Source organism: Bos javanicus, chromosome 7 (genome assembly GCF_032452875.1).
Source record: "Bos javanicus breed banteng chromosome 7, ARS-OSU_banteng_1.0, whole genome shotgun sequence".
NCBI classification, from domain to species: domain Eukaryota; kingdom Metazoa; phylum Chordata; class Mammalia; order Artiodactyla; family Bovidae; genus Bos; species Bos javanicus.
The window spans coordinates 29797485-29812389 of record NC_083874.1 but is presented as its reverse complement, the minus strand read 5'-3'; the positions used below and the strand labels follow the sequence as shown (position 1 = coordinate 29812389).

The window sequence follows — 14905 nt, the reverse complement described above, 5'->3', positions numbered from 1 at the left end:
TCTGTGAGATAAGCATGTAGGCAAGATCGCCTTATGATCTTGACTTCTTCTCACTGTGATAACTAAACCTCCTCTTGGATTGAATTCAGTGGAGAATTGCCTTTATGACCAGTTCTTCTTAATAAAAATCCTACTGTAGGGCTCAGTATACTTGTCCCTTGGTATCCACAAATTGGTTCCAGGACCCTGAGGATGCCAAAACCCAAGGATGCTCAGCCCTTAATATAAAATTGCATAGTATTTGCATATAACCTACACACATTCTCCCATATACTTTAAATCATCTCTTGATTATTTATAATAACTAATACAATGTAAATACTTTGTAATAGTTGCCAACCCTTGGCAAGTTCAAGTTTTGCTTTTTGGAACTTTCTGGAATTATTTTTTACAGATATTTCAGTCCATAGTTGGTTGAATCCACAGAGGCAGAACCCATGAATATGGTGGGCCCACTGTATTTATATACATTTAGCATTTAGTCTTGAAAACCATATACTATAATTACTACAATCAGTACTACAAGGTATTGCTTGTATTTTGATAAATTGATCCCCACATTTCATGTTTTCTGATGCTATTGGAAATTTTATTACTGTTCACATTCATTTTCCAATTGTTCATTTCTAGAATAGGAATACAATTAATTTTTATATACTGACCTTGTATCATATATCCTTGCTAAAACTCATTTACTAGTCCTAACACTTTTTTTTTTTTTGTGGATTAGGATTCGGATTTTCTACATATGCAGTCATATTGTCTGCAAAGAAAAATAGTTTCACTTCGTCAGTTACAATCTGAATATCTTTTAATTTTTTCTCTTTCTTTTGTTGTACTGACAGGAACTTCTAGTACAATATTGAATAGAAAATGTGAGTGAACATCCTTGCTTTGTTCTGGATCTTAGGGATGCCTTTTACTTACATAAGAATTTTTGTTTTTTTCATAGAAGTCCTTTTGCAATGTGAAGAAGTTTCCTTCTCTTTTTATTTGAGAGGTGTTTTTTTTTTAATCATAAATGCATGTTAGCTTTTCTCAAATACTTTTTCTATATTTTTTGAGATGTTCTTATGATTCATATCTTCTTTTAATTTTGGAGAATTATATCAATTGATTTTTGAAAGTTAAACCAAACTTCAAGTCATAGGATGACCCCTACTTCATCATGGTTTACTTTTTTTTTAAGGATTTTACATCTGTGTTAATGAGAGATATTTCCTGTAGTTTTCTTTGCTTGTAATGCCTTTGTCTGGCTTTGGTAACAGGGTAGTGAATCAAGTTGGGAGGGGTTTCCTTCTCTTCTGTTTTCTGAAAGAGTTTGTGTAGAAATGGTATTGTTCCTTAAATGTTTAATAGAATTTACTAGATCATTTCTGGGCCCATAGTTATATTTGGAGATTATAAATTACATTTTGTTTAACTAATATAAAGTTGTCTTCTTCTTGAGGTAATTTTGGTAATTTATAGCTTTCAAATACTTGTCCATTTCATCTAAGTTGTTGAATGTATTGGCTTAATGTTAGTTTGTAACATTCCTTTATCATCCTTTTACTGTCTGTAGGATCTGTCCTGATGCCCCCAGATAATAGTAATTTGTGTTCTTTCCTTTATCCTAATGAGAGGATTAATTTTATTGAACTTTTCAAATAACCAGCTTTTGATTTCAATATTTTTCTCTACTGATTGTCCATTTTGTCATTATTGGTTTTCTAATTTATCATTATTTTTTCCTTTCTTTTACTTATTTTGGGTGGTGTTGGTATAGACATAGATAATTGAATCATAATACAGTTCTGAAATAGACCCATACATGGATGCTTAATTGATTTTTGCTGCCAAGTCTGCTGCTAAGTCGATTCAGTCATGTCCGACTCTGTGCGACCCTATAGGCGGCAGCCCACCAGGCTCCCCCGTCCCTGGGATTCTCCAGGCAAGAACACTGGAGTGGGTTGCCATTTCCTTCTCCAATGCATGAAAGTGAAAAGTGAAAGTGAAGGCGCGCAGTCGTGTCTGACTCTTTGTAACCCCATGGACTGCAGCCTACCAGGCTCCTCCGTCCATGGGATTTTCCAGGCAAGAGTACTAGAGTGGGGTGCCATTGCCTTCTCCAATTGATTTTTGAGGATAGTGCAAAAGATACCCAAGGGGAAAAGACAGCCTTCTCAAGAAACTTTGTGAGAATAACTAGGCATCAGTATTGAAAAAATGAATCTAAACCCTTACAACAAAAGAAAACAGGAGAAAAAGACTTCAAATGATTCATAGATTTAAATGTTAGAGCCAAAACTATAGTATTTCTTAAAGGAAAGATAGAAAATCTTTGTGACCTTAGGGGAGTCAAAGATGTTCTAGCTGAGACAAAAAAGCATAAACAATAAAACAACAACAAGGACGTCCAATAAATTTGGTTTCATCTAAATATAAACTGCTGTTCTTTGAAGGATACTGTTAAGCAAATGAAAAAAATATGCTACAGTGTGGGAGGAAGTATTTGCAAAGCTTGTATCTGAAAATGACTTACATCCAAAATACACAAACAACTCTTTAAGATTTATTATAAGACAAATAATATAATTTTTTAAAACATGGGTACAGTGTCACTGGTGCTGCTGCTGCTAAGTCACTTCAGTCGTGTTCGACTCCGTGCGACCCCATAGACGGCAGCCCGCCAGGCTCCCCCATCCCTGGAATTCTCCAGGCAAGAACACTGGAGTGGGTTGCCGTTTCCTTCTCCAATGCAGGAAAGTGAAAAGTGAAAGTGAAGTCGTTCAGTCGTGTCACAACATGTCACAAAAAGATGTGAATGACCAGTAACAACATGAAACAATGTTCAAAATGTTGTCACCAGTGAAACTCAAATCACAGTGAGGTAATACTTCATGGCCATTAGCGTAGCTAAATTTGAAAGATACATACTAAATGATAGGTTCTGGAGCAACTTGAAGTCTCATGTATTGCTCATGGAAACATAAAATGGGACAAACCCTTTGGAAAATAGCGTATACGTTTCTTATAAAGTCAAACCTACACTTGCCATATAACGGAGTAATCCCACTCCTGGATATGTGAGAGAAATGAAAACATGTGTCCGCACAAAGACTTGTGCAAGAATGATCCTAACAGCCTTATTTACAATAACTCAAAACTGGAAGGTCCTCAAAGGTATGTCAGGAGCCGAATAGATAAATGATGTTGGCAATAAAAAGTATTGAGGTACTAATTAATGCTTACAGCAACAGGAGTAAAGCAGAAGAATCTGGACACAACGGTTCATACTGTATGATCCTATGCATGTGAAACTCTATAAAAAATCAAGTCTACTGTAGTGTAACAGAAAACATGTGCCTGGTTGAGGCCAGGGGAGGGGGAGAATAGCAGGCAAGGCGTGAAAGGGAATCTTTTGGAGTGTTGGAAATACTTCTTGATTGTAGTAGTACTTATATGTATGTGTTGTCAATATTTATCAAACTGTACCCTTTAATAAGTGTATTTTATTATATGTAAAATTAGACTTGAGTAAAAGAACTTTGTTTTTAGTGCTTATCAAATCTGGTTATACTTCAGAATCATCTGCTAAACTTTAAGTATACATTCTTCTACTCTGTGTCGTCCCCAGAGAATCAACATCCAGCATTAGGTGTGCTCATCTGACATTCTTAAGAGCTTCAGAGGTGATTCTGATTCTCAGGGGACTTCAGAAATAATATTTTTTTCTTTCCTTGACTTCTCATTCTTTAAGACTCCTCGGGTCTAATAAAGTGAAATTTTAGTTTAAAAAGTCATTACTGGACTTTTTTCATGTTATTCATATCCTGCTTTCATTAATGGGTTTTAGAAGAATTTAAAGTCTATATTACTTATTTTGAAAGCTTGCTTTTTTAAAAATAAAATATGCTTACATTGTTAAAATATGAAATATAAGGAAAAATTCCCATTATATCACGTTTTTGAAATTATGAAGTGAGCTATTGAAATATCCTATCTGGTCCTGCAGTTTCCTACCCCTGATTACTAATGATTTGATGCCTATTCTTCTAGATATTTCCTTATATTTATAGAAAAGAGATATAATCTAGTATTAATAGGGACAAATCTAGTATATTTTTAAATAGTCACTTATATATTTAAGTAGTATGCCTTGATTGCCTGTTTTGTGGCAGCCCTGGGGCACTAGGCCCTGAGGCTATTGAGCCAGAGACCTCTGTTCTCCTGTGATAATGTCAGGTGAGAGGATAGATGTTGATTAAATAAAAGCACATACATATTTATTAAAACTGTAACAAGTGTTTCAGAAGACAATTACAGAATATTCTAAGGTTGCGTAGTAAAAATTAAAACATTTTTGACCCTTTCACTCTAGTTCAGATCTGTCCTTTGAAAGGTTTGCTTTTCCTAAAACATTTAGTACTGCTTGGATAGTCTTCGTGTTCATTTGGATGAAACATCTTGCACATGAACATCCTCTTATTAAACTATTATTATCTCCTCTTACTTTTAGAATTTTTGTATTATTTTAAAATACTAACAAAAATTAAGCATTTAGGTCAAGTGACAAATTGAAAAAAAAAAATTCACTCAGCAAATATTTGTAAGTACCTCTCTGAGTCTTGGTCTGTTATTATATCATTCAGTTATATGCTATACAACCTTTTGTTACTAGAACAATAGAAACTTGAAAATGGCAATTTGTTCTGGTAGCATATTTTTGGTGCTGCCGGAGGAGTTACTACCATTGGAATGTGTCAAACGCAAGTGCTTTTAAAAATATATTTTGCAATATATTAATGGTATTTAATAGTAATGGAGAGTATGGTATGTGGGATGGAATTTTTGTGCTCATTTAAGTTTAGGAAATGGAGGACTAAAGAAAGTTAAACGTTGTTAGTTCTAGGTATTTTCAAAATTTTTAATATGTTATATTGTATATCTTGTAAAGTGGAGCTGTAGTACACAGTGACTCTTGTTTTTCATCATGGAACCCGTTCCTCCTTACCTTATTTGTAGGAATAGATATTAATATTTAGGGAAGGAAAGAAATCTCCAGTAGCATGTAAAGAAATCATAGTGTCATATTTTTTAAATGCATGATAATTTTACTGTAAAACCATTATTGTTTAGGCATGATTAGATTTGTATTTTATATGCTGGACTTTGAGGAATTATCAGGAATTAATTTACATGTAAGGAAAGAATCATTTTTCCATTCTTCCATCCTTTACTGGGAAAGGAACATTAAATTTATGTTTCTCTTATATTTCAGAACAAAGTAGAAGAGATGACTTAGAAGCGTTAGGTCACATGTTCATGTATTTTCTGAGAGGCAGTCTTCCTTGGCAAGGTTTAAAGGTAATTGTTTTTGTGTTTCTTTATTGAGTTTAATAAGTTATTAATTTATTAAGATACTTTCTTCCAAGTATTTAATTTTAAAATTACTTTTCAAGAGTTTTTACTTTCTATTTTAGGCTGACACATTAAAGGAGAGGTATCAGAAAATTGGAGATACAAAACGAGCCACACCAATAGAAGTGTTATGTGAAAATTTTCCAGGTAATGAATAATGCTGTACTGATACATGTGCTTATTATACACAGAAAACTGTAAGTGTTAATTGTCATTACTTAAGTTTATAAGTACTTTTTTCATGCTTAAAAAATATGATTTAAAAGATGTCAGCATTTGATACACAGACCACAGGGGCAATTTATGTGTTTGCTTTGTAAGATGATATTAATGGAAAAAAATCCTTCTTATAGTGTTGGCTAGTACCAGCTAAAATAGTATTTTCTTCAACAGCATACTTTCAATAAGTTGAAATATTTGCTCAGAAATACCAACTGTAAAGTTTTGGTATCCAGTTTTAGTCATTTGAAACTCAGTATCAATCTCAAAGGAGGTATGTGATATATGATGTAGTCTAGTTTTCCAAGTACAGCAAAATCTGCTAACCTTACTGCTTTTAGGCTAATTTTTTATTTTCTGAAGATAGTTTTGTTCTTATGTAGTTTTTTGGCAACTCACATGAAATCAATCAACAAAAATTTACTTAAGATTTCTAAATTAATTAACGGATAAGAGTAATGTGTCTGTAATGTGTTAAAATACCTGTTAGAATATTTTGTTGTTGTTCAGTCCCTAAGTCATGTCCGACTCTGCGACCCGTTGGACCGTAGCATACCAAGCTCCCCTGTTTCCCACTATCTCCTGGAGTTTGTTCAAATTCACGTCCGTTGTGTCAGTGATGCTTTCCAACCATTGCATCCTTTGTGGCCCCCTTTTCCTTTTGCCTTCAATGTTTCCCAGCATCTCGGTCTTTTCCAGTGAGTCGGCTCTTTGGAAATCTGTTAGCCAAATATAGGGCTTTAGGTCCAGTGAATAAACAGGGTTGATTTCCTTTAGAATTGATTGATTAGGTCTTCTTGCAATCCACGGGACTCTCAAAAGTCTTCACCACTGCCACAGTTTGAAAGTATCAGTTCTTTGGCACTTAGCCTTCTTTATGGTCCAACTCTCATATCTGTACACAACTACTGGAAAAACCATAGCTTTGACTGTATGGACCTTTTGTCAGCAAAGTGATGTCTCTTCTTTTTAATATGCTCCTAGGTTTGTTACAGCTTTCCTTCCAAGGAGCAAGTGTCTTTTAATTTCATGGCTGCAGACACTGTCCACAGTAATTCTGGAGCCCAAGAAAATAAAATCTGTCACTGCTTCTACTTTTTCCCCTTCTATTTGACAGGAAGTGATGCAACTGGATGCCATGATGTTATTTTTTTGAATGTTGAGTTTTAAGAGAGCTTTTTCACTCTGATCTTGGACCCTCGTCAATAGACTGTTTAGTTCCTCTTCACTTTGTGCTGTTAGAGTGGTATTATCTACATATCTGAGGTTGTTGATATTTCTCCTGGCAGTCTTGATTCCAGCTTGTGATTCATTCAGCTTAGCATTTGCATAACGTACTCTGCATAGAATTTAAATAAGCAGGGTGACAGTATACAGCCTTGTCATCCTCCTTTCTCAATTTTGAACCAGTCCAGTGTTTCATGTCCAGTTCTAACTGTTGCTTCTTGACCCACATTCAGTTTTCTCAGGAGACAGGTTAAGGTGGTCTGGTATTCCCATCTCTTTAAGAATTTTCCACAGTTTGTTGTGATCTGCACAGGCAAAGGCTAACGCAGAAGTAGATGCTTTTCTGGGAGTCCCTTGCTTTCTCCATGATCCAACAAGTGTTGGCAATTTGATTTCTGGTTCCTCTGCCTTTTCTAAACCCAGCTTGTACTTCTGGAAGTTCTTGGTTCACATACTTCTGAAGCCTTGCTTGAAAGATTTTGAGCATAGCCTTGCTAGCATTCAGTTGGGTATATCTTTCCCTTTATCCCTTGCCTTTTAGTTCTCTGCTTTCCTTAGCTTCCTAATCCTCCTCAGACAACCACTTTGCTTCCTTGCATTTTTTTTCTTTGGGATGGTTTCATTCACTGCCTCCTGTACAGTGTTATACACCTCAATCCATAGTTCTTCAGGCACTCTCTCTAGTAAATCTAATCCCTTGAATCTGTTCTTCGTCTCCACTGTATAATCATAAGGGATTTGTTTTAGGTATAGTGGTTTCCCCTACTTTCTTCAATTTAAGCCTGAATTTTGCAGTAAGAAGCTCATGATCTGAGCCACAGTCAGCTCCAGGTCTTGTTTTTGCTACCTGTATAGAGCTTCTCTATCTTCAGCTGCAGAGAATATAATCAGTCTGATTTTGCTGTTGATCATTTGGTGATGTCCATGTATAGAATCGTCTCTTGTGTTGGAAAAGGTGTTTGCTATGACTAATATGTTCCCTTGACAAAATTCTTTTAACCTTTGCCCTGCTTCATTTTGTATTCCAAGGCCAAACTTGTGTATTATTGTGGATACTTGTGTATTGTTGTGGATAACTCGTGACTTTTTCCTTTTGCATTCCAGTCCCCAAGATTATGAAGGGCTTTCCAAGTGGTGCTAGTGGTAAAGAACCCAGCTGCCAATGTAGTAGACTCGAGAGATGTGGGTTCGATCCCTGGGTTGGGAAGATCCCCTGGAGAAGGAAATGGCAACCCACTCCAGTATTCTTGCCTGAGAAATCCCATGGACAGAGGAGCCTGGCAGGCTCAGTCCTTGGGGTAGACTTGCAAAGAGTCAGACATGACTGAGCACACATACACACAGCCTAATTATGAAAAGGACATCTGTTTTTGGTGTTAGTTCTAGAAGGTGTTATTGGTCTTCATAGAACCAGTCAGCTTCAGCTTCTTCAGTATCAGTGGTTGGAGTATAGACTTAATTAATGAGATGTTGAATGGTTTGCCTTGGAAATAAACCAAGATCATTCTGTCATTTTTGAGATTGTACCCAGGTACTGCATTTTGGACTCTTTGTTGACTATGAGGACTGCTTCATTTCTTCTAAGGGATTCTTGCCCATATAGTTGATATAATGGCCATCTGAATTAAATTCACCCAAATCTTGTCCATTTTAGTTCACTGATTCCTAAAATGTTGATATTCACTCTTGCCATCTCCTTGACCATGTCCAGTTTACCTTGATTCATGGACCTAACATTCCAGGTTCCTATGCAGTATTGGTCTCTATTTTTTTTTTTTTTAATTTATTTAATTGGAGGCTAATTACTTTACAATATTGTGGTGGTTTTTGCCATACATTGACATGAATCAGCCATGGGTATACATGTGTCCCTCCTTCCTGAATCCTCTGCCCCACCTCCCCCTGCACCCCATCTCTCTGGGTTGTCCCAGAGCACCAGCTTTGAGTGCCCTGCTTTATGTATTGAACTTGAACTGGTCATCTGTTTTACATATGGTAATATACATGTTTCAATGCTATTCTCTCAACTTGTCCCACCCTTGCCTTCTCCCACAGAGTCCAAAAGTTTTTTCTTTACACCTGTGTCTCTTTTGCTGTCTTGCATATAGGGTAGTCATTGCCATCTTTCTAAATTTCATATATATGCATTAACATACTGCATATATATGCATTAACATCTGACTTACTTCACCCTATATAATAGGCTCCAGTTTTATCCACTTCATTAGGATTGACTCAAATGTGTCCTTTTTCATAGCTGAGTAATATTCCATTGTGTATATGTACCACAACTTCCTTATCCATTTGTCTGCCGATGGACATCTAGGTTGCTTCAGTGTGCTAGCTACAGTATTGTTCTTTATAGCATCTACTTTACTTTCACCAGCAGACACAACCATAACTGAGCATCATTTTCCACTTTGGCCCAGCTGCTTCATTCTTTCTGGAGCTATTAGTAATTGCCCTCCGCTCTTCCCCAGTAGCATATTGGGCACCTTCAGACTTGGAAGGGTCATCTTCTGGCATCATGTATCTTTCCCTTTTCATATAGTTTATGGGATTCTCCAGGCAAGAATACTGGAGTGGGTTGCAATTTCCTTTTCCATTGGATCACATTTTGTGAGAACTCTTCACTGTGACCCATCTGTCTTGGGTGGCCCAGCATGGCATGGTTCACAGCTTCATTGAGTTACGCAAGCCTCTTCACCGTGACAAGGCTGTGATCCATGAAGGGGGTTGTGATTTATACAGTAACAGTAAATGAGAACCAAACTTGAAGGTAGAAGATGGAGCTTATATTCAGTTCAGTTCAGTTCAGTCGCTCAGTCGTGTCCAATTCTTTGCGACCCCATGAATCTCAGCACATCAGGCCTCCCTGTCCATTACCAACTCCTGGAGTTTACTCAAACTCATGTCCATCGAGTTGGTGATGCCATCCAGCCATCTCATCCTCTGTCGTCCCCTTCTCCTCCTGCCCCCAATCCCTCCCAGCATCAGAGTCTTTTTCAGTGAGTCAACTCTTCGCATGAGGTGGCCAAAGTAGGTTGCTGCAAAAGTAATTGTGATTTCAGACTGTGAATTTAAATCATTATAACCAGGCTCTTTTAATCAAAATAGGAACCATTACAAGACAACCAGGACAAAATAGGAACAAGACCAAGACAACACAGTTTTGCCCACTAGAGAGAAGTTTGTTTATTCCTGAATCCCAGGGACAGGGGAGCCTGGTGGGTGCTGTCTCTGGGGTCGCACAGAGTCAGACACGACTGAAGCGACTTAGCAGCAGCAGCAGCATAAAAATACGTGCTTCCAGGTTCGATGAAGTCTTGGAAAGCATTTTCTGCCTCCTGCTGATTGTGGAAGCATTTTCCCTGCAAAAAGTCATCGAGATGCTTAAAGAAGTGGTTATCAGTTGGCGAGAGGTCAGGTGAATATAGCAGATGAGGCAAAACTTCTTAGCCCAGTTTGTTGACCCATTGAAGCGTTTTTTGTATGATGTGTAGTCAGGCATTGTCATGGAGAAGAATTGGGCCATTGGGCTGCAGGCATTTCAGTTTTCAGTACATCCATTTGTTGAGAATACTTCTCAGATGTAGTGGTTTTGCCAGGGTTCAGAAAGCTATAGTGTAATGGACCAGCCAGCTTCAGACCACCAACCAGTGACAGCTCTTTTTGGTGCAAATTTGGCTTTGAGAAGTGCTTTGAAGCTTCTTCACAGTCCAGCCACTGAGCTGGTTGTCTCTGGTTGTCATATAAAATCCACTTTTCATTGCATGTCACAATTTGATCGAGAAATGGTTTGTTGTTGTAGAAGAAGAGAAGACAGCACTTCAAAACAGTGATTTTTTTGACTTGCGGTTGGCTCATGAGACACCCACTTATTGAGCTTTTTCAGCTTTCCAATTTGCTTCAAATGCTGAATGACTGTAGAATGGTCGACGGTGATGTTTTTGGCAATTTGTCGTGTAAGTTGTAAGAGGATTAGCTTCGATGATGCTCTCAATTGGTTGTTGTCAACCTTCTAATGGCCAGTCACTGGGCTCCTCATCTTCAAGGTTCTTGTCTCCTTTGCAAAACTTCTTGAACCACCACCACAGTGTATGTTTTTGTATTTCCAACGCCAAATGTGTTGTTGATGTTGCAAGATGTCTCCGCTGCTTACGACCCATTTTGAACTTAAATAAGAAAATCACTTGAATTGGCTTTTTGTCTAACATAATTTCTGTAGTCTAAAATATGTATATAATAAAAAGCAAGTAATTAGTCATTAGCAAAAAAATAGTGAGAAATGTGCATTAAAATGATGTATAACCATACTTATTTAAGAATGTATTCCAATATCAAATGGCAATGTTGCTAGATCCTTTGGGTAGAATACCATTTAGCCTAGGTTAAGTATTTGAATCCTCTTTTAGGCAGTTAGTTTGTGTCGCAGATTCTAAAGGACATCCAGCAAACTAGTGCAAATGCTTTCCTATATAAATCAGCTCCCATCAGTTTTAACAGTATGAGCTGAGTATGGTGTTTTGTGATTAAATAATTATGCATTGTTGAAATTTCTATTTCAACCTTCAGTACTAGCCAAGGTTTCTATTAAAAATATTATTTTAAAAAAATTTCAGCCTTTTCTCATGAAATGAAGCAAAAATAATACTTGTTAAATCTCAGGTTTTTCTTTTGTCTCTATTTCCTTTCCTCCTTTTCACCCTTTTAATTTTATTGTTATTAAGTTCATAATATTTTCACTGATAGTAGAATCTTGCTACTTTTTCATGTGTTCTTATAATACTTGTCCTTTTAGATATTTATAATTTTATTAAAATGTATATAGAAAAGTTTAATCAGAGTAATTTTTATTTTCTTTCTAGAAGAAATGGCAACATATCTTCGTTATGTAAGAAGGCTAGATTTTTTTGAAAAACCAGATTATGACTACCTAAGAAAACTTTTTACTGACTTGTTTGATCGAAAAGGATATATGTTTGATTATGAATATGACTGGATTGGTAAACAGTTGGTGAGTACTCCAGGCTGTATAAGAAAAACAAAAGATTATTTGTAGTACTTAGCTTCCTTTTTCATAGTAGAGATCCTCTATTTGAAAAGAGTTGAGAACAAATAATTTTTTATTTTGAAATATAGTTGATTTACAGTATAAGTTTTAGGTGAACATCATAGTGATTTAAAATTTTTATAGATTATACTCCATTTTAAGTTATTACAGAATAATATCTATATTTTTCTGTGCTGTACAGTATATCCTTTTTACTAATTTATTTCATAGATGGCAGTTTGTGTCTCCTAATCCCCTACTCTTGTCTTGCCCCTCCTCTGTTTTTTCTCCTCACTGGTAACCACAAGATTGTTCTCCATATTTTTAAGTCTGTTCCTTTTTTGTTATATTCATTTGTGTGTTTTATTTTTAAGACTCCACATAATAATGATAACAAGAGTATATTTCTCCTAAGCATAATTCTCTATAGTTCCAGTCACATTGTTGCAAATGGCAGAATTCCATTCTTTTTATGGCTGAGTAATATTTTATCATATAGTCTAGTTCAGTCACTCAGTCATGTCCAACTCTTTGCGACCCCACGGACTGCAGCATGCCAGGCTTCCCTGTCCATCACCAACTCTCAGAGTTTACTCAGACTTACGTCCGTTGAGTTGGTGATGCCATCCAACCATCTCATCCTCTGTCATCCCCTTTTCCTCCCAACTTCAATCTTTCCCAGCCTCAGGGTCTTTTCAAATGAGTCGGTTCTTTGTATCAGGTGACCGAAGTATTGGAGTTTCAGCTTCAGCATCAGTCCTTCCAATGAACATTTAGGGCTGATTTCCTTTAGGGTGGACTGGTTGGATCTCCTTATAGTCCAAGGGACTCACAAGAGTCTTCTCCAACACCACAGTTCAAAAGCATCAGTTGTTCGGTGCTCAGCTTTCTTTATGGTCCAACTCTCACATCCATACATGACTACTAGAAAAACCATAGCTTTGACTAAACGGACCTTTGTTGGCAAACTCATGTCTCTGCTTTTGAATATGCTGTCTAGGTTGGTCATAACTTTTCTTCCAAGGAGTAAGCGTCTTTTAATTTCATGGCTGCATTCACCATCTGCAGTGATTTTGGAGCCCCCAAAAAGAAAGTCTCTCACAGTTTCCACTGTTTCCCATCTGTTTGTCATGAAGTGATGGGACCAGATGCCATGATCTTAGTTTTCTGAAGTTAAGTTTTAAGCCAACTTTTTCACTCTCCTCTTTCACTTTCATCAAGAGGCTTTTTAGTTATTCTTCACTTTCTGCCATAAGGGTGGTATCATCTGCATATCTGAGGTTATTGATATATCTCCCGGCAATCTTGATTCCAGCTTGTACATCATCCAGCCCAGCGTTTCTCATGATGTACTCTGCATATAAGTTAAATAAGTAGGGTGACAGTATACAGCCTGACGTACTCCTTTCCCAATTTGGAACCAGTCTGTTGTTACATGTCCAGTTCTAACTGTTGCTTCCTGACCTGCATATAGGTTTCTCAAGAGGCAGGTCAGGTGATCTGGTATTCCCCTCTCTTTTGGAATTTTCCAGTTTGTTGTGATCCACACAATCAAAGGCTTTGGCTTAGTCAATAAAACAGAAGTAGATGTTTTTCTGGAACTCTCTTGCTTTTTCGATGATCCAGTGGATTTTGGCAATTTGATCTCTGATTCCTCTGCCTTTTCTAAATCCAGTTGAACATCTGGAAGTTTATGGTTCACATATTGTTGAAGCCTGGCTTGGAGAATTTTGAGCATTACTTTACTAGCGTGTGAGATGAGTGCAACTGTGCGGTAGTTTGAGCATTCTTTGGCATTGCCTTTCTTTGGGATCGGAATGAAAACTGACCTTTTCCAGTCCTGTGGCCACTGCTGAGTTTTCCAAATTTGCTGGCATATTGAGTGCAGCACTTTCACAGCTTCATCTTTTAGGATTTGAAATAGCTTAACTGGAATTCCATCACCTCCACTAGCTTTGTTTGTAGTGATGCTTCCTAAGGCCCACTTGTCTTCACATTCCAGGATATCTGGCTCTAGGTGAGTGATCACACCATTGTGGTTATCTGGGACGTGAAGATTTTTTTTGTATAGTATTTCTGTGTATTCTTGCCACCTCTTCTTAATATCTTCTGCTTCTGTTAGGTCCATACCATTTCTGTCCTTTATTGTGCCCATGTTTGCATGAAATGTTCCCTTGGAATCTCTGAGTTTCTTGAAGAGGTCTCTAGTCTTTTCCCTTCTATTGTTTTCCTCTCTTTCTTTGCATTGATGACTGAGGAAGGCTTTCTTATCTCTCCTTGCTATTCTTTGGAACTCTGCATTCAAATGGGTATATCTTTACTTTTGTTCTTTGCCTTTCTCTTCTCTTCTTTTCACAACTATTCGTAAGGCTCCTCAGCCAACCATTTTACCTTTAGCATCTCTTTTTCTTGGGGATGGTCTTGATCCCTGCCTCCTATACAGTGTCCCAAACCTCCGTCCATAGTTCTTCCTTAACTTTTCTTTAAAAAAAATTTTTTTTTTTAATCTTTTTACTTTTGGCTGTTCTGGGTCTTCATTGCTGTGCAGGCTTTTCTCTAGTTGCAGAGAACAGGGGCTATCTCTAGCTGCAGTGTGCTGGCTTCTCATTGCAGTGGTTTTCCTTGGCTCTCGGGCTTGCGGGCTTCAGTTGTTGTAGCACGTGGGCTCTAGAGTAGTTGTAGCACTCAGGTTTAATTGCCCCAAGGCATGTGCGATCTTCTGAATCAGGGACTGAACCCATGTCTCCTGCATTAGCAGGTGGATTCTTTACCACTGAGTGACCAGGGAAGCTCCTCTCCATATCTTCTTTGTCCATTCATCTGCTGCTGGGCACTTAGGTTGCTTCTATATCTTGGCTGTTGTATATAATGCTGTTTTGAACATTGAGGTGTATAAACCTTTTGAATTACTTTTTTCATTTTCTTTGAATATGTACCCAGCGGTGTAATGCTGGATCATATGGTAGTTATACTTCTGGTGTTTTGAGGAGTCTTCATAATGTT

The 14905-nt window shown here is 37.2% G+C and overlaps 1 protein-coding gene across 9 annotated transcripts in view; it reads left to right on the top strand.

Moving 5' to 3' along the window:
- CSNK1G3 (casein kinase 1 gamma 3) overlaps window positions 1-14905 on the top strand; it is a 116018-nt gene that overhangs the window by 68279 nt on the left and 32834 nt on the right. For 7 of the 9 annotated variants that reach the window (XM_061422946.1, XM_061422943.1, XM_061422944.1 and 4 more), the window contains 3 exons: window positions 5264-5349; window positions 5466-5550; window positions 11718-11866. In XM_061422946.1, coding sequence (XP_061278930.1) covers window positions 5264-5349; window positions 5466-5550; window positions 11718-11866 — 320 coding nt within the window. The remainder of the gene's footprint in view (window positions 1-5263; window positions 5350-5465; window positions 5551-11717; window positions 11867-14905) is intronic. The other 2 variants (XM_061422947.1, XM_061422942.1) reach the window with 1 other exon arrangement.